At 34.6% G+C, this 20,557-nt stretch overlaps 1 protein-coding gene across 5 annotated transcripts in view; it reads right to left on the reverse strand.

Moving 5' to 3' along the window:
* LOC100245976 (origin of replication complex subunit 3) overlaps positions 1 to 16,410 on the reverse strand; it is a 52,636-nt gene extending 36,226 nt beyond the window's left edge. For 3 of the 5 annotated variants that reach the window (XR_009464500.1, XR_009464501.1, XM_059733825.1), the window contains exons 1-6: positions 15,763 to 16,395; positions 13,551 to 13,769; positions 12,669 to 12,840; positions 12,150 to 12,319; positions 11,918 to 12,048; positions 628 to 901 (exon numbers count right to left, since the gene is read on the reverse strand). Coding sequence is in view for 3 of the 5 variants with exons in the window: in XM_059733825.1 (XP_059589808.1) it covers positions 628 to 901; positions 11,918 to 12,048; positions 12,150 to 12,319; positions 12,669 to 12,840; positions 13,551 to 13,769; positions 15,763 to 15,798 (1,002 nt within the window). In the remaining 2 variants the exon portion in view is untranslated. Of the gene's footprint in view, positions 1 to 627; positions 902 to 11,917; positions 12,049 to 12,149; positions 12,320 to 12,668; positions 12,841 to 13,550; positions 13,770 to 15,762 lie in introns of all 5 variants that reach the window. The other 2 variants (XM_059733823.1, XM_059733824.1) reach the window with 2 other exon arrangements.
* Between the last annotated feature and the right edge of the window lie 4,147 nt (positions 16,411 to 20,557).

The raw sequence follows: 20,557 nt of genomic DNA on the forward strand, positions 1-20,557 counted from the left end.
CAATACCCATCCTCCCAAAACACTTTTTCCTTCTGGAAACACTAAACAAAATCTCTTTGATTCCAAGTCAACCACAGAGCATAAAATATACCTACCAGCCTTGTTTTCACGGATCTCCAACTTATACCTTCTTCCTCCATCTTCCCAACTTTTAACATGGCCTAGCATCAACACTCCCCTGCAACAAGCCTCCACTCCTTCCAATAAGCAACATAAACTGATGCTTCCAAATCTGATCCATGAGGTATATCCTTTGCTTCTTTCCACAATGATACCCTTAGGTCTCTCCCCAGTCACCTCCGCCGTGATTTCATAAGACTTTGATTCTACTGCAAACCAACATCTGCCTCCTCTCTTAGCAGCCATTTCAGCAAACAACAAAATTAATGCAGCAACATTCCCTCCCTCAATAAACTTTATGCTAGAACTACATCAATGAACTAACTCCTCTAAACAGATTTAACCATGCTTCAACTTGCTCAAGTTTGAGAAAGTACTAGGAGGATATAGAATTGCGTTTGGCCTTGTTAATCATGCTGACTAGACAAACACATGATGGGAATTGTCAGATGGAAAAGACAACAAGAAGAAGTGGCAGTAATAAATCCATAGCATTGAGTCACCAACCTTCAAAGCTCTAATAAAAGAGGTTAATGTTCCATCTTGCCTTAAAAAGTAGTTTCTCATAAAAGCAGCCACCTTGTAGCCAACACAAAACCCAGAACACAGTCTCACAAGAACAGCCTCAACAATTGCATCCATTCTCTCAGATGGAGATCCCAAGAGGAATTTGGAAACGTGCAAGTGTTGGAGCACATTTGAAGGAAGTATATTTCTTGGGGCATCAAGAGTCGTTGCAACTCCCATTATTAAAATGACTGGAACCTTGACCGCCCATTCACTGATTAAAAAAAAAAGGTAAGCACTTTGAAACTAAATGAAAATACAAAATCATAAATTCATACAAAAGTTAAATACAGAGTATAACATTTTTTTTTCTTTGATAGGACATTAAGTATTATAAATAAAGAGATCAATTATAGCCAAGCTAATTTTTGTTTGCTTAATTTTCTAAATCTATAAAACAAATGCATAAATAGTATCCATGGCCATACTCTCACTAATAGTCTGTAGAAGAGTGACCAGCCGCTAAAAGATTGGACAAATATTTCTTTTCGGCTTGATCAGAGTTCACATTAGGGACTAGGATGAGAGTGAAAAAATCCAAAAGTCTCAGATAGAATCATAGAAGTATTATTGCCAAGATTCAATACTGCTCAAGGAATCAGTAAATGAAAGTAGCTATGGAGCCCTAGTTACATCAAGGCTGGCACCTACACACCCAACTGAAGCTTTTCATTATCTAATTAATTCTTTTGCAGACCTTAAATTCTAAGATAGGACCTGTCAAAAAAAGAATAACCATTCTTAAGATAGACAAATGAAAGAGTGAATTAAGAAATGATAAGAAAAACTTAGCCCTTTGTAAACTCCATTTCAAAGTAGCATATTGGAAAAAAAATCGAGGCTGATTCTAGTTTGTTTCCCTTGAAAGCTTTCATTCGAAGTGTGATGTAGCACAGAATCATCATTAGTTTCTATTTTTAGTTCATCATTAGTTTCTATTTTAAGGTCATCATTAGTTTCCTATACCATTAGTTTCTATTTTAGGTTCATCATTAGTTTCCTACATCATTAGTTTCTATTTTAGGTCCATCATTAGTTTCCTATTCTAGTTATTTCCTTTATTTTTGCATCACAAACATTATTTAAAGGCTTATTGTAATTGTTAGAGAGGAGTTCAATATAATTTTTCAGAATTATTCCCTAATTTTCAAATCCTATTGTGATCTTTATGTTTTTTCTGGAGTGTTTTTCTGTTTCATTCCGAAACAAACCTTCCGCTGTCCCAAAGTGTTGTTTCCCTATAATAGTAGACAATTCATTTTAAACTATTAGTGATTTTATGAGCTATTAGCTCCTTCATACAGGACATGGATACAGATTCACATGTCATCTTTTGAGTGAGTGTGATGGTATATACAAAGACATTATTGATAGGAGCAACTGGTCACAAGTAAACCTACTATGAATAGCATTAAGAACCAAAAAGCCTATTAACTTGGTGGGTGGTCCATATAAGGTTCTTGCTAAAGTATTGGCAAAAAGACGGAAGAATGTAACTAGAAAAGTGGTTTCCAAGTCACGCTCTCATAAAGCGAAGGCAAATTCTGGATGTGGTGCTTATAGCTAATGAGGCCATAGATTCTATGTTGAAAAGTGACACTTGTGTTGTGTGCAAGGTAGACATTGAAAATACATATGATCATGTCTCTATCAATTCTTAAAAAGATGAATTTTGATCATAAATGGATACAATGCATTGAATGGTACATATCTTCTACAAAGTTTTCTCATTTTTGTGCTTGTTAATGACACCCTTTCTAGCGTTTTTCAAAGCTACAAGGGCTTGAGCTAAGCAGATCTCATTTCTCCCTATTTTTTTGTAATAGCAATGGAGGCCCCTATTTGTTTTCTAAAGAGGGCCAAGGAGGGAGGTTATCTATTAGGATTTAGGGTGAGGGGGAGACGTGGCAAGGGGAAGGAAGTGTCCTATTTCTTGTTTGCAAATGATAACCTTGTTGTTTGCAAAGCTTCTCAAGATCAAACAGCCCATTTAAGATAGTTAAGAGCGTGGTTTGAAGTCACAATTGGATCTAAAAATTAACTTAGAAAAGAGCGAGTTGATTCCAATTAAAAAGGTGTTTTTATTTTTTTTTTTATAGGTATTTTTTTTTTCTTTTTGTCATTTTCCTTGTCCCCATTGTGAATTGAACTTGGAACCTCCCATAAACCCACTCCAACCCTTTACCACTTACATAAGGGATTCTAATTAGAAGGACGAATGATGCAAAGGAGTTCTAATTGGGAAAAATAAATAAATTATGCAAAGGAATAGACCTATGAACTGGGATATATAGTCGAAGAGCTTCTATCCACCTATCTAGGGATTCTATTGGGTGCTCCTTTTAAATCAATAGGGATTTGGGATGGGGTGGAAGAACAATTTCACAAAAAACCATATGAAAAATGATAATATATCTCTAAAGGAGGGGGGCTCATTTTGACCTGAACCACATTATCCATATTTTATGTCATTGTTTAATATTCTCAAGAAAGTCAAACTAAGGTTTCAGAAGATTCAAAGAAATTTCCTTTGAGGAGATGGGGCTTTGGAGTAAAAACTTTATTTAGTAAAGTAGTTCATTGTCTGCTTGAAAAAAAAATGGGGGAGAGAGGGGAGGACATTTAAGCATTAGATCCCCTTTTTCTCTTAATAATGCTCTTTTATGTATGTGGTGTTGAAGATACGCATCTTGTTGGAAAGGAGAATATTCAGTTGAGATTTATTACTGATCTTTAAGGATTATTGGAAAGGAGAATATTCGGCTAAGATTTGTTATTGATCTCGAGGTAGGCCTAGTCAACTCTTGTAAATTAAGAAAATTGGTTGTATAATTATTCTATTCCTTCTTTATTATTTCGTTTCTTTTTTTAGTGTTTTGTATAACCTATAAGTAGTGTACATGTATATCATTCTCATAATCAATGAAATACCATTTTTCACTCAAACAATTCCCTCCTAGTTTCTTGTTGTTTAGATGGTATTAGAGTAGGAACTTTATTTCTGACTCTTTCTTGGATTTGGAAAAAATTACCAAGACTTATTCCTCAGTAAACTCCACATTTTGTTTTCTCCTCTCAAGTGGAAATCTTAGTCTCTCACGATGTATGAACTATGAAGTCTCATCTGAATTCACTCCTCCTCCTTCTAAGCCTACTGAAAACTATGGTCTCAATTCTGATACACACTCTCTTCAAATAACTACTATACAGTATAAACCTCAATGGAGACAATTTTTTGCACTGGTCTCAATTAGTGTGTATACATTTGAGGAAAATGAAAGATTGGGTACTTGACTGGTGATACAAATACGCCTAATTTGAAGGATATGACTTATGCCATTTGGGACGCAGAAAATTCCATGGTTATGGCCTAACTTGTTAATTCCATGGATGACATCACCTCTAACTATGTGTCATCCAACTACCAAGAAACTCTAGGATAATAGTCACCAGATGTATTTTGACCTCGGCAATCAATCCCAAGTGTACGAATTGCAACTACAACTTGGAGAAATTTGACAAAAGGGAGACAACATCACCAAATACTTCAATATTTTGAAAAGGTTGTGGCAAGATCTAGATATTTTCAATGACTATGAATGGAAATCTTCAGATGATTGCAATCATCACAAGAAGACAATGGAAAACGATCGAATCTACAAATTTCTCATCGGCCTAAATGTAAAATTTGATGAAGCAAAAGGCAAGGTCATTGATCATGGTCTTCCTTCACTTGGAAAGGTATTTGCTAAAGTTTGAAGAGAGGAAAGTGATCATAGTGTTATGCTCAGGAAAAAGGGGGTTAGGGCATCGATTGAAAATTTTGCCCTAGTTGTTGTTAATGCAAATGCAAATAGAACTTTTAATAACCAGCGAAGAGCTAAGGACAAACCTCACATATGGTGTGATTTTTGCAACAAACCCTACCATACACGTGAGACATGCTGGAAGATTCATGGTAAACCAACCAACTGGAAGAGTAGCAAGCTTGAAGACCGATATGTTCGTGCAAATGAGGCTGATGTTGATCCCTTCAGTAAAGAGTAGATGGATCATCTTCTGAAGCAATCCACAATATAGTATTCCTAATGTTTCTCTGGCTCAAACAAGTAGCAACTCTAACGCGTTCTCTTGTCATTCTAGTCCTACACTTTGGATCATTAATTCAAGTGCTTCTGATCACAGGACAAATCTCTTTCATGTATTTCATTCTTATTCGCTTTGTTCTAGTGATAAAAAAAGTTGGAATTGCAAATGGAAAATTTTCATCTATTAGAGGAAAAGGTTTTATCAAAATTTTTGAAAAAATCATCCTAAAAATTATCTTTTGTTCCTAATCTTGCATGTAATCTCTTATCTGTGAGTCAAATCTCTAAAGATTCTAATCTTTTTTATTCTTATTGTGAATTTCAGGACCTAAGCACAAGGATGACGATTGGCAGTGATAGAATGGTGAATGGTTTCTACTATGTTGATGACTACTTTCTTCTTGATAAACAAGCTCAAGACTTTAGTACTAGTATTAGTTCTCTCTATTTGTGAACAAATAATGATTTGTCATCTTAGACTAGGGCATCCTAGTTTTTCGTATTTGAAGCATCTATTTCCCGTTTTATTTTAAAATGTGGATTGTTCATCCTTTCAATGTGAAAGTTGTCATTTATCAAAGAGTCATCATACTACTTACAGTTTAAAACCATATTGTGCCTCAAAACCAATTTACTTGATTCATAATGACGTTGGGGGTCCTTCAAAAATTACCACATCTTCTGGAGAAAAATGGTTTGTAACTTTCATAAATGATCACACCCAGCTATGTTGAGTATACTTGATGAATGATAAATCTGAAAGATTTGTTCAAAATTTTTATACTATAGTGGAAAACCAAATTCAAACAAAAATAAGAATACTTGGTTCTAATAATGAAACTGAGTATTTCAATCAAGTTTTAGGAAATTTTTTACAGAAAAAAGGGATTCAACATCAATCTACTTGTAGTGATACTCCCAACAAAATTGTATTGCCGAGAGAAAAAAACAAATATTTACTTGAAGTTGCACGTGCCATTATGTTTTCAATGCATGTACCAAAATATTTATGGGGACATGCTATTTTGACGGCATCTTAATAGAATGCCTACTCGTGTTTTTAAAATATAGAACACCATTAGAGTGTTTCAAAAAGTTCTTCCCTGAATGTCAACCTTTTTTTTTACTTACCCTTGAAAATTTTTGGGTGCACTGTGTTTGTTCACATGCCTAGTAGGCTTCGATCCAAACTTGGTCCTATGGCAGAAAAATGTGTGTTTATTGATTATACACCAAATAAAAGGGGATATGAGTGTTATAATCCTCAAACAAAAAAAAAATCATAAGGATGTCTCATTTGTGGAAAGTCAGTCTTACTTTGGACAAAACTATCTTCAAAAGGAGATAAAGAATAATGAAGCTCAGCTTTAGGAAACAACTATTCTTTTGCCTAATACCTTCTTTCTCGTACCTATTCTTGATCCTTCCACCTCTAATAGTCATGAAATTAGTAGTCACAATAATGAAAAAGAGGAAAAAACTACCCTACCATTGCCAAACTTTGATGACTTCTAAACAGAAAGAGAAATACTAAAACAAGATCACATTAATCCTACCTTATAGCTCCATGTTTATACTAGAAGGGGTACTCATCAAAAAAATGTAGACCTGCCTACAACTCTAGCACAAGACTAACCATTGTCTCCAAGCGATGGTCCATCTACTACTCTACATAACTCTAATCCTTCTTTGTCAAATTCCACCCCTATTGTTTTTAATCTTGATGTACCTATAGCACTTAGAAAGGGAGTTTGAACCTGTACAAAACATTCCATTACTAAATATGTGTCTTACTACAAGTTTTCTAAGTCTCATAAAGCTTTAATCCCAAGAACCATTCAAGAAGCCTTAGATAATCCAGATTGGAAATTAACAGTTTTGGAAAAGATGAATGCTTTGGAAAAAAAAATGAGATTTGGGAGATAGTTAACTTACTAAGGGAGAAGTAAATGATAGGATGCAAATGGGTGTTTTTGGTTAAGTGTAGGGTTGATGGAAGTGTAGAAAGGTACAAGGCGCGTTTAGTGGCAAAAGTATTTACACAAACACATGGTATTGATTACCATTAGAGTTTTGCTCCAATCGGAAAGATTAATTCAATCTGTGTCTTGCTATCCTTCGCCATTAGTCTTGACTAGCCCTTTTACCAGCTAGATGTTAAAAACACATTCTTAAATGGGGATTTGGAAGATGACATCTTTATGAGCCAACCATTGGGCTTTGAAAAACATCTTGGTGAAAGGAAAGTGTGTAGACTAAAAAACCCCTGTATGGCCTTAAACAATCTTCCAGAGCATGGTTTGAGCAATTTGGGAAAGCTGTAAAGGGCCACTGATATACACAAAGTCAAGTAGATCACACTATATTCTATAAGCACTCAAAAGAAGGAAAGATTGTTATTTTCATTGTTTATGTCGATGATATAATATTAATAGGTGATGAGAGAGAGGCTTTTCATCTTAGATTAGGTTCGGGAATCTGAGATTTCGATGTCTTTTGGAAAGGGAAATTTACTGTAGAGATGAAGTCTTGGCAAGGTGACACAAGTCTTGGGAGGAGGGTGGGAGAAAGTTCAAGTTGAAGAGGCGTTCGAATGAGGCAAGGAGGTTTTTGTTTTGTGTTGTTGTGACAGAGGAGGCGAAAAGGTTTTCACTAATCTTCCCTTAAAGGAGGGGTCATCTTGGGGGATGGGTTGTCCTAGCTGAGAAGCTTCGTTCTTTAGGCATCATTCCCTCTTCAGAGGTTAAGGACTTAGGTTCCTCTATTGAGGTGAAGAGTATCCCGAAGGGATTGTTGTTGGGTTCTTTGGTTAGCAAGGATCTAAGGGCGGTGGGAGATGTCGTTTGTTTTTAGTTGGACCGTGAGGTGAGTTGCAGGGAGGAAAAGTTGAGGAAATGTTTGGTAGGTTGGTTTGAGGAGCCGCCAGATCAACTTCTTGATTTTTCTTGGTTGAAAAACTTTGTGACGAGTCTCTGGTCATTGAAATGAGGGGTGAAGATTTCAGCTTTTGGGGGAGCTTTGCTTTTGTTTTACTTTGATGAAAGCTCTGAGGCAGAAAGACTGCTCATTAGAGAGGCAAGAAGGTTCAAGGAGAATTTTCTGCACCTAGAAAGATGGCATCCTGAGGTAGGGTGTCTTCGTAAAGAGGGGTCTCTTAAGGAACTTTGGGTGAGAGTGTTGGGACTTGCGTTGCACCTATGGGGTCAAGAGGTGTTTAAAAAATTAAGGGACCGTTGTGAGGGCTTTGTCGCAGTGGATGAGGACATTGCGCTCTTGTCTCATCTTCAATGGGCGAGGATTTTGGTCAAGTATAACAAAAGAGTCTTGCCCGAATCTCTGCAAGTAGATGTGGGGAGCTTGAGTTTCTTCGTTCAGTTGTGGTGACAAGCTCTACCTAGGGTTTCTATGGATGCTTCGAGCAGTAGCTGCACTGGGCCTTGTGGTTAGGAGGACAAGGAAGATATGGAGGGTGGTCCACGCGCCTATGAAAGAATGGGAGAGGAAAGGCAGCTTGTGCCTCCTACAAGTGGCGCCATGTTGAAGAATTTTGGCAGCATTTCTCAAAAAGAGGGAGAAACAACTTTAAGTTGGTCAAAGGCTACAGGAGTAGGGGAGAAGCAGGAATGAAGGAAGTGGAGTACAACTAGAGTGATGGGGCCTAGTGCTGCAGGCAATATGGGGGGGGGGGGGGGTTGGGTTGGAAAATGAGCCTCTTTCTTTGGGCGGCCGCTTCGAATAGGTTTCCTAACTCTCCTAGCTTGGGGATTCCAGATTCTAGGAGGCTACTTCGAATGTTACTACAAGATAGCCTTCTATTGGAGGTTGCGGGAAACGATTCAAAGAACTCTTCAAGTAAGGAGTTGGCAATTAGGGCTGATGGGTTGTGATCCTCTAAGGCCCCGAAGCCTGTTGGCAACTTAGAGAGAAAGGATCTTGTTTGCCTTCCCAGTAAGTTTGTTCATTTCAGCAACTTTATGGGGATGCCAGTTGCGAGGTTCGAGAAGGAAATTAGCTACCTTCTGAAAAATTTGGAGGAAAGAAAAAGGTGTAGGCTTAAGATCTCAAGCAAAAAGAGGAATTATCTTTCAGCTTCCCATCTTGAAAGGGAATTAAGAAAACTTGAGTGCGTTGTTAGCTACAACAGCTCTCTATGCTCCTTCAAAGGAAAAGAAAGGAATAGCAGGGGTTCTACAGTTGTCTTGTGAGGGAAGTTGTTTTATTTGTTTTGTTGTATTAGGTTTCTAGGTAGGGGTTGGTTTTAAGGGGTTGACTTTCTTGTGTAGGGTGGTAGGTTTTTTGCTTCTTTCCCCTCTTGCTTGCCTCTTGGCATTTCCTTGTATACTTCATGTGTACTCCAATGCACCCTTTTGCAAGCGCTTTTAATATATATATATATATATATATTTTTTTTTTTGATAAGTAAAGGATATGCATTAAAAAGGCAAATCGCCGCAAAGCATACAGGAAGTATACAAGGCAGCTAAGGCCTCAAAAAAACAAAGACAAAAAGAATCACCTCCCTTTAAGTGGAAGCTATCCACTCTAGGAAGCCTATAAGGGAGAACGCCTCCTCACCTACATACAATTTGGCCCAACTCCACAATTTAATATATTTTTATTTACCTATCAAAAAAATGTTGAGCTCAAAAGACTTAAGAAAGTTCCAGCTAATGACTTTGAAATCAAGGAGACTTGGGAACCTTAAAGTATTTTCTTGGAATGGAGTTTGCCAAGTCTAAAAAGGGCATTGTGTTTCTCAACGAAAATATGTGTTGGATCTTCATGAAGAGACAAGTCTACTCAATTGCAAGGCAGCAGAGACACCAACTGAACCTAATTTGAAGCTCTAATATGCTAAACCTGAAGATGTGAAGAATAGGGAACAATTTCATAGGCTGGTTGGTAGACTGATTTATTTTTCACATGCCTGCCCAAATATAGCTTTTGCAATGAGCATGGTAAGCCAATTTATGCACTTACCAGATCCAACACACTTCAAGGCAGTGTATAAAATCCTAAAGTACTTAAAGAGATCACCAAGAAAGGGCTTACTGCTTGAAAAGCACAGTCACTTACAAATTGAAGTATATACAGAAGCAGACTAAGTTAGGAGTATAACTGATAAAAGGTCAACCTCTGACCACTGTACTTTTGTTGGAGGAAACCTTGTTACTTGGCATAATAAAAAACAAAATGTGATGGCTAGAAGCAGTGCTAAAGTAGAATTTAGATCAGTTGCCCATGGAATTTGTGAGATATTGTGGGTTAAGAGAATCTTAGACAAACTGAAAGTCTCAAGTCCCTCTCCGATAAAGGCATACTGTGATAACAAAGCAGTAATCTCAATAGGACATAATCCCATTCTTCATGACAAAACTAAGCATGTTGAATTAGACAAGCACTTCATCAAGGACAAAATAGAGAACAGATAGATTTATATGACTTATATACCAACCTATGAACAGATTGTAGATTTTTTTTTTATAAGTAAGAGATTGTATTAATAAATGCACAAAAATACGCAAGAGTATATAGGTCGTATACAAGAAACAAGGGGACTATCCAAGATTGCAGATGTTCTTACAAAGCGACGGTCCAAGAAACAATTTGAGAAATTGACAAGTAAGTTGGCTATGGAAGATATCTTCAAACTAGCTTGAGGGAGAGTGTTGGAAAGGAGAATATTCGGCTGAGATTTATTGTTGGATCTTTAGGGATTATAGGAAAGGAGAATATTCGACTGAGATTTATTGTTGATCTTTAGGGATTATTGGAAAAGAGAATATTCAGCCAAGATTTATTGTTGATCTCTAAGGATTACTTAGCTATACCTAGCGGTATTTTATGTTGAAATACAGGCCTAGTCAACTTTATAAATTAGAAAAGTTGGTTGTATAATTATTCTGTTCCTTTTTTTAGTGCCTTGTATAGCCTATAAGTAGTGTACGTGTATATCATTCTCATAATCAATGAAATACCATTTTTCACTCAAATAATTCTCTCCAAGTTTCTAGTTGTTTAGACATCTAAAAGATGAGCTTTCTAGTGGCATGTTATAAGTTAAAATTCTGGGGAGAAATGAGGGTAATGATATTGTGATGTGAGAGATGGGTATAATGTTAGGTTATGAAAAGCTATCAAGAAGGATTGGAACACCTTTATTAAAAGAACCTCTTTTGTGTGAGGATTAGGAGGAAGGTAAAATTCTGGAAGGATTAATGGTGTAGAGATGACCCTTTGTGTGTTTTTTCCTCTTTTTTGTATGCCTTAGCCTTATCAAATAAGGCTCAGGTGGCAAATATGTGGAACCAAACAGGTGAAAAGTATCATTGAAACCATTGTTTTCCTAAACATTTAAATAATTGAAAATTGGACAATCTAGAGTAATTCTTCTCCAGACTACAAGATAAGATGGTAAATAAATAAAGGACAAGGTAGTGTGGATAGATTCAAGGAATGATACTTTTTTTGTTAAGTCTATATGTTGCCTTAGAGCTAGGAAGTTCAATTCCTTTTCTAACAAGTGTCATTTGGAATCCATGAGTTCCATCTAAAGCAAGTTTCTTCACATGGGAAGCTTGTTGGGGAAAATATCGACTCCAAATCATTAGTCAATAGATGCTTTCCATGTAAAGTCAAATAAGAATTCATTAACCGCATTCTCCTTCACTATGCCAAGACAAGGGCCATTTAGCAATTGCTCTTCTCTTTGTTTGGCCTTTCTTGGGTGCTATCTACCATAGTAGAGACTCTTCTAGGGTGACATGGATCCTTAGTGGGAAAAAAACGTAAGAAAATTTGGAGAGCCACTCCTTCATGAATTTTTTGAAAAATTTGGAAAGAAAAGAATCAAAAGTTGTTTGAGAATGAGCAGCAGTCAAACCATATTCTAAAAAACTTGTTCCTTAGTAATCTCTTCCCGTGGGTGAAGTTGTAGATAGAAGAAGGCTTAATCCTTTGAATGATTTTGTTGATTTGTTGGATTCTAACTAACCGAGGGAATGTCCCTTCTTTTTTTTTCTTTTGTGTGTGTTCTCTATTTTTTAGTTGGGCCTTAGGCGCTTGTTGTATACGTCTAGTGTACCTTAGTGCATTAGGCGCTGGTTTCAGAAGGGGATAGAATGAAAATATGAGTTTAATACCTCAACATAAGGATGAAATCTGATAATACAGACCCACAGCATCGCTCCATATCATCTATAATCACAACCACAGGCTTGTTGTAGTTTCCTTGGTCACTGTACCATGATGCTAAAATGGATATATCAGCTGCCTGTTTAAAAACAAAATTGAAAACGAGTTTCATTGTCAACAAAACTTCAAACAGAGGACCTACTTCAGTTTAATTAGGAATATATAGATCTAAGCACTTACATCCAAAGTAACCATTAGAAACTGTCTCAACAAACTTCTGAGACAGCCACCAATGCCATTATTTGCCGAAAAGTCAATAGATGATAAGTTAGCCACGTGACATCCGTGAGATTTTAGATGTAGACCGAGCTCTTCAAACGTCATCAGATCATCAACAAACTCCATATTCTCTGCTCAAAGATTAAAAATAAATAAAGAAAATGAGAAGAAAAAAAAACCTAAAGATCTGTGAATCAGTGTTCTGGGTATTAATATGTAAATGTATATTTGCTCAGCCGCATAGAACAGGTACTATGATCAACCTCAAATAACAATGGTATGGCATAAAAGAGTGTAGGGCAAAACAAATGGTAGTCCAATTTGAATGACAGGTACTATAATACTTCATTTAAAGTTTTTAAGTCAATCACCTGATTCAGATCTGTCCAACATCTTCCATATGCTGTATCTAATTGACATTTACTGCTATTTACCATGAGCATGCTTTAATTTGAATTTAAGTAATCAAGGAAAACTTACTGGTGAAAACCAACCCAGTGAATAGCTGTCTAAAAGTAGCATCAGTTACAATGGGGTATGAGTGAGTTGCCTTGGTGAGTGTGGTCCCACATGATTTAATTGCATCAAATGATTCACAAACCCAGCGATGAATCTCATTGAATACATTAAGATTGATGTTCCTCAAAACATCCTGCAATTATGGATAGAAATTTTCATTATTTAGGCAATATTGATGATACTAACAGCCTTCTGTTTGGTTGCTAAGAGAAATGGAGTATAAAACAAGGCTGTGATTCTTTCTTTTTTTGCTAATTAGGAACAAACAATTCATAAAAAACGAATATCCAGGAATTTCAAGTGGAAAAACATCTTAATTGACCCTTATGTCTGCTGCTGTCTTTGTTTTTAGAGAACAAATGAAAAGGCTCAAGTTGACTAAGACAAATAAAATAGCTGTATTTAAGACTCAATCAAGGTCTTAAATAGTGCACAATTTAGCTGCCATTTGGAAATAAAACTTACAACACAAAGTTTTGATTCCTCAGGTCTTAAATAATGCATTTATCTTTCTGTTTGGCCTCACTTTCTGAGAACCAAAGAGGGCCTTACCCTCCCATCAATTCCTGGGGAAATGAGTGGAAGCACAAATAAACAAAAGAAAAATGATTTTGTTTCCGAGAAATAAACAATTCAACTGAGTCAAGTGGTTGTACAAGGCTTAGTTGAGTGGGAAAAATTTAGATTTTAAAATTCCTTTTTTTTCTCTATACCAAACAATTACCAATAGGAGCATTAAGACACAAAGTCTAATTTCTTTCTTGTCCAACATTTTCACAACAGCCAACCAGAGTCTGTAAAGGAAACCAGAGTAAAAATATTATGTGACCAAGACAAACAAACCTTAATGGTGGACTCAATCTTCGACCAGACAAAATTGAAAGCTTCCATTCGCAAGTGCTCATAGTGATGATCATCCCGTTCTTCACCAGTGCCAATTTCCATTTTCTCAGCATTTTTAGCTGATATTGGAGATAATTCAATTCTCCTCCTGATTTTCCTAGATCCTGATGATTTCCTCTCAGATTTCTGAACCAAAGCTTTGTGAAGAACAAAGAATGGCTGCACATGAACAATCTAGGTTATATTGGTCTCCATTTAGTTGCCAGGACAAAAATACAATAAGAAACAAATAAAAAAGAAAAATGGAAATTGTGCTGGAAGACTAGGAATTCAATGGCTTTTGAGGACGGTGTGTTGTCCATCCAAAAGCTGAAAATTTCTTTTTTGTATTTACTTTGGTCGGAAACCAAATTGTGGATAAAAGATGGGCCTTCGACCTTAATAGATTTTATTGAATGGAAGTGTATACGATAAGGGAGGGGTTTTTTTTGTGCTTTCCTAGTGGTTTGGGTTCTTTTGTAAGGGGGTGAGTTGTTCTTCTCTGTATCTATTTGAGTCGCTTCTTTAGCGCCTCTTTTGCAATACACAATTTTTTTTACTGATCAAAAAAAAAAAAAAAAAAAAAAAGGAAAAAAAAAAACAGTAATCTCTTAAAGAATAGAAGTTCAAATTTCCTTCTATTTCCATATGACCTCATGGCAATTAAAGAGAAACCACAAGGCAAATGTCTACATGTTCCAAAAGATTGTTTCTTTTCTTTTAGGGACTTTGTTGGCATCAAACAGAAACTATAACACAAAAATATAAAATAAGAGCCCTAAAACCGATGTGATTAAGAAGGCTTCCCATGGAGAAGGCAATGAAGACCAGTCCTCGTTTCGGTTGCTTAAGAAACAAATGAAAGAGAAATTTTTAAAAAAAAAATCAGGAATCTCTCCATTGCTTTCCCCATGGCAAAGCAAAAACTGTAAGGCAAAAAAAGAAGCAAAATCAAAAAGCCCTAAAATGGTGGATTAAGACAAGTGCTGTGTCCGGTAGCTGATAAATAACATTCTGAATTCTAAATTTGTTTTCCTTTCCAGTGACCTCTGGAATTCAAGATTTGTTTGCCTTTCTTCTCTCGCTATTCTCGTGAACCAAAGAAAAATCATAAGGCAAAAATGAACAAGGACCAAAAGGCCCTAAAATGGCCTATTAACATCAGTGCTGCATTTCGTTGGTGACAAAACATAGTAAATAAAATCCTGAATTCTAAATTTGATTATTTTCCAGTGATTAGGAATGGATTCCAATGTGTTTGCCTCTCCTTTTCCATGACTTCTAATGAACAAAACAAAAACCATAAAACTCTAAAATGGCTGGCTAAGATTAGTGCTACATTTGAGTGCCAATAAAATTTGGTAAATCAAATCCCTTATTCTACACTTGTTCTCTTTTCCAGTGATTTCTTTGAAATTCTAGACTAGTTTGCTTTTTCTTTTCCCCGACTTATGGTGAACCAAATAAAAAGCATGGGGTGGAAATGAAGAAAAATCATAAAGTTCTAAACTAGCCAACTAAGATTAATGCTGCATCCTGGTTGCCCATGAAACATGCGAACGATATCCCGAATTCTAAATTAGTTTTCTTTACCCGTTATTGTTTGCAAATCAATCAAATGCCACGAGGCAAAAAAGAAATGAAAATTCTAACTTGCTTGATAAAGATCATTGCTCAATTTGGTCTAATGAAAGAAAAACATACGCAGAACAGGAATCTCGAAATGGATTGGGACTGAAGCCACAATTTTAAGATTTCAGATTTTCCTTTCCTCTCTTTCAAGTGATTTCTCACAAAGTCTAAAATGGCTGATAAAGATCACCGCTCGCTGGTCGCCGAGAAAATAAATGAAACAAAAACAAACGAATGTCTAGGATCTCGTAATGGATTGGGGACTGAAGCAGCAGTTTTAATTCTCCTGATTACTTTTTCTTTTCCTATTATTTGTCGCGAATCAAACAAAATCCACAGAGAGAACATGAAAGGCCAAATCTCTAGAATGCGATCACTACTGGCGCTGGTGTTTGGTTGCTGAGAAAAATAGTAAATCAAATTCCGGGTTCCAAAACTTTATTTTCTCTTCCAGCGATTTTTCTCGTAAAACAAATGGAAACTACTAGTTTAAAAACAAAAAGGAAAAGGAACAAACAAAAAAAAAAGAAAAAAACATTACCTGAAGATCATTTTCAGCATGATCAGGAGTCGCCATTGAGATTATGCCCTAGGGTTGTACTCGATCTCTGCCTCAATCAGGGATTGAAAAATCGGAAAATGTCGCCGATATTTCGAAGAAATATCGGATATCGGACGGCGCCGAGACGATAATCGTCACCGATTATCGATCGACGGAAAAATCGACAAAAAAATCGGCAAAATCGCCTATATATCGGCGAAATATCGGCGAAGCACCGATTTATCGGAAAATTTCCCGATATTTTCCTACCAGTCCAGCCCGCGCACAGGATACAAAATCTGGCTCAAAAATCGTGGATTTAGGGTTCGTGAAATTTAAATCCAATGGCACAACAGCAAAGAGACCCTTAAAACAGATCCAGAAAACACAGGGAGCAAAAGAAAAGCAAATTTTTTGGTTTTCTTTGGGGGTTTTGAATGGATTTTCTCGGAAATCAAACGAGAATGAATTTTCCCGGAAATCAAATGGGGGATGGATTTTCTTGGGAATCAAACGGGGGTTGCAAAAAAAATAATATCAACGTGATTAGATTAGTACCTGCGAGGATTGAGAGTGGCAGAGGAAGATAGGTCTTTTTGGGAAGAAGAACTCTCAGAAGTGGGTGACCCTTTTAATTTTTAGATTTAGTAGAGGTAAAAAAATGAGAGCAATTTTCCTCTACCCATATAAATAATTATAAATTATTGAATTTTATTTTGATTATTAAATAAATTAATATTAATAAAAAAAGTTGTTACTATATATTTTTAATAAAATTTTAAAAATTAAATCTCAAATAAAATATTTATATAAATTAATTTAATTTTCATTTAAAATATAATAAAACATGTTTTAATAAAAGTATTTTAAAATTTTTTAAATAAACATTATCTTCAACAAATTGGGTCATCTTCATCTAACAATATAATGAAATCATATCGATCTCTTCCTTAATATAAGGACTATTGTAATATCATATGTATTATATTTATGTATAAATTGTTTTTATTCAATAAAATAAAATATTTTTTAATTCAATTCTAACTCTATATACTTTCAAAATTCATATATATTATTTTTAAATTTTAAATATCGAATCTACCAATATATCTTTGTTTAAAATATCTTTTTAATTATATATATGTCAATTACACTTACAAGATAACTTTAAAACGTGTATTTTTACTTATTTTATCATTTTTTAAAGTTTTTTCAAGCATTTATATTAATTTTAAATAATTTTCACTCGATATTTGTGAAAAAATATCCACCGAATTTTTCTCCGATATATCCGTATAATCGAAGTACCGATATATCCGTAAAAACCGACATTTCAATCCTTAGCCTCAATCACTTGGCTTCTCGTTCCCCTCTTTTTGGCGGGAAAAGACTCGAGGGTAAGTTTGTAAATACACACATAAATACCGGATATTATTATAACATTTTAAAAAATAAATAAATAAAAGTATTGATTTTGGGCTGGGGGCTCGTCACTTTGGGTTGGACTAAAACTTAGCCCAGCCTAGACCATATATCAGTAGCCGGATATTTTTATGGGCTAAGCCCAATAGAAATTGATCAATCCAAAGCACAAGGGCCGCTTTTTTTATAGGTTTTTTTTTTTTTTTTTGGTACCTCTTCTCTACAATTTCAACTTTTCAATATTTGAAAAATCTCTAAGATCAATTTGGGGATATTTTACAGCCAAAAAATGTAAGATATAGGAAAAAAAACTATCGAGGATTCTTACAATCAAATCTAAACCGTATAATACAAATTATATGAAAAATATTAACGCACATGAAGTACAAAATAATGAATCACAATATAGAGTATACATGACGAAACTTAAACCATTGAATGATAATATAAATGACATGAAAAAAAAAACACATAAGAATATCGATTATAATATATAAAATAATAAGATGTAAAATACAAGGAAATAAAAATTTATTTACGTATATGGCATTTTCTCATTTGCAGTTCACAATCAAACCCATAATTTATTTTTTCTTATGTTAATGGGACTTTTTTATTTCTCTTTGTAACATGTCTTGAAAATTATTTAAATTCGATAACTGATTGACCCAATTTTTGAAATGGCTAATTTCAAGATTGAGGTTGACAATCGATGAAATTTCACAAAATAGATTAACACATCATGACTGCAATACAATGCTAAATAATTTTGAAGATAAACTTGAAAATTGAAATTTTTGAAATGAAAATAAATGATTTTTGAGATCATCATGAACAAATTTTAATGTGAAAATTAACAAATTCGAGATGAGAAGGGTGAGTTGGTGAAAGTATCATCTTCAATGAATTAAAAATCCTTCTTACAAAACTCCTAAGTGTTTAATGGTATGTGATATAAAATGTCGAGTTTATATAAGCTAAGATTTATTTATTGTTGTTTAAGATAAATATTCTTTCTCCTAAATGAATGACTCTTGAGGTAACTATGAACAAATTTTGCATGTGAGAGTACTAACAAAATTAATAAAAATGAGGATTAACATAGATAAGATATGCTAAATCTTCTAATGATATAAGATAAAGAAGTCATACCACTTGTGAGTTGCATTTGAGGAATTGAAACTTTCTTTTTAAGCTTAATAAAAAAATTTATCCCTACATCTATAATTAGTTAAAAATGAGAAATTATTCGGATTTATCGATAAATGTTTTTTTTTTATAACTGAAGTAATGAATGTCACCACATTAATTATAATAAATGTTAATTAAGTGTTATTTATGACTTCCATTAATACTCATTAATGGAAACCATTAATGTTATTTATGAGTTCCATTAATATTCATTAATAGAAATATTAATAAAAGCCATTTGGAAAGCCTATAAAAGGGTTCCTCATCCCCTGTAATATGTATCTTTAAGCAAGAAATAAATTTCTTACTTTCTCTCATTCTCTCTGTTTTTCGTTATCTCAACTTTCTCAACTCTCTTATCTGATTTCTTCTTTCCTATTATATATCAAAGTAAGATATATTTCATCTCTACTACTTTGATTTGCATTGTATTTGTCATTGTTTTACAACACGTTATCAGCACGAATTTCTCTGAAGGTAATTCTCGTATCTTAAACTTGAAGTTATTTATATAGAATAAAATTTTACATATTTATATTATTATTGATTTGTTTTGTTACATATTCTTAAAATTTATAAACAAATTATTTGATTTTTTTTATAATCAAAGTTATATCAATGCTATCAAGTTATTACAACTGATTCTAATAATATTGTTTTGTCATATATATGAAGTTATTTGACAATGTTGAATATCACAAAACTCGAATTTGTGGCACTTGACATTTTGGAAAATAACTATCTATCTTGGATCCTTAATGCTGAATTACATCTTGATGCAATGAACCTTGGAGCTACGATCAAACAAGGAAATCAAGCATCCTTGTAGGATCGCGCAAAAGCATTGATTTTCCTTCGCCATCACCTCCATGAAGGCTTAAAAAATGAGTATCTTACGATAAAGGACCCTTTTACTCTATGGAGTAATTTGAAGGAAAGATATGACCACCAGAAAACTGTAATTCTCCCAAAAGCTCGATATAATTGGATGCACCTAAGGTTGCAAGATTTTAAAACTGTTAGTGAATACAACTCCGCACTTTTCAAAATCAGCTCTCAATTAAAGTTGTGTGGAGAAAAAATCACAGAAGAAGACATGTTAGAGAAAACTTTTATTACGTTTCATGCCTCGAATGTGCTCTTGCAGCAGCAATATCGAGAGCGTAGATTTACAAAATATTTTGAATTAATATCATGTCTTCTTGTTGCTGAACAAAATAATGAGCTTTTGATGAGAAATCACCAATCTCGTCCAACTGGATCTGAACCATTCCCTAAAGTGAATGCAATATCGTCCCAAACTCGTGGACATGGATAAGGACGTGGTCGTGGTCGTGGAAGAAATCCCTAATACCATGGTTCTTATAATAATAATTCTCAGAAAATGAAAGTCTCATTGCACCACCAGAAGTGGAACAATACGAAATGGAACAATACTGAGGCAAAACAAGAAAATGGGAAGCGTTTACAAGATAAACCTCCTAAAAACCATGAGAATAATTGTTATAGATGTGGTATGAACGGGCATTGGTCGCGTACCTGTCGTACGCCTAAACATCTGGTCGACCTTTACCAAGCATCAATAAAAGTAAAAGGAAAAGAGATAGAGATGAACTTTACCGATGGTAATGGATTGGACCTAACCTACTATGACATTGATTTCTTTGGAGGTCCCAATGAAAAAACAGATCATTTGATAAATGATGAGAAAATTAACATTAATTGATGTTACTTTATATATGAAATAATATATTATTATGTTTTATATTTACATCTGATTTTCTTTGTTATTTACATTATGCCTTTTTTTTTTTTTTTGTTATATCTCAAATCCATGTGTTATTTGGTCTCAAGATGAATGAGGATGATGCATGTCTCGCAGACTATGTGACCACGCACACAATTCTTTGAGATAAAAGATATTTCCTCGAGTTGACATTAATAAAAGCTAATGTAAGTACCATTTTTGGTACTACAAACTTAGTTGAAGGCTTTGGAAAAGCAAACATAATGTTGCCAAATGGAACTAGGATTCCATATAAATGACGCTTTATATTCTAAGAAATCCAGAAGAAATTTGCTCAGTTTTAAAGATATCCGCAGAAATGGATATCATATTGAAACTATGAATGAAGATAATGCAGAATATCTTTACATTACTTCCATTATATCTGGCCAGAAG

The sequence above is a fragment of the Vitis vinifera genome, chromosome 16 (assembly GCF_030704535.1).
Source record: "Vitis vinifera cultivar Pinot Noir 40024 chromosome 16, ASM3070453v1".
In the NCBI taxonomy this organism is placed as follows: Eukaryota; Viridiplantae; Streptophyta; class Magnoliopsida; order Vitales; family Vitaceae; genus Vitis; species Vitis vinifera.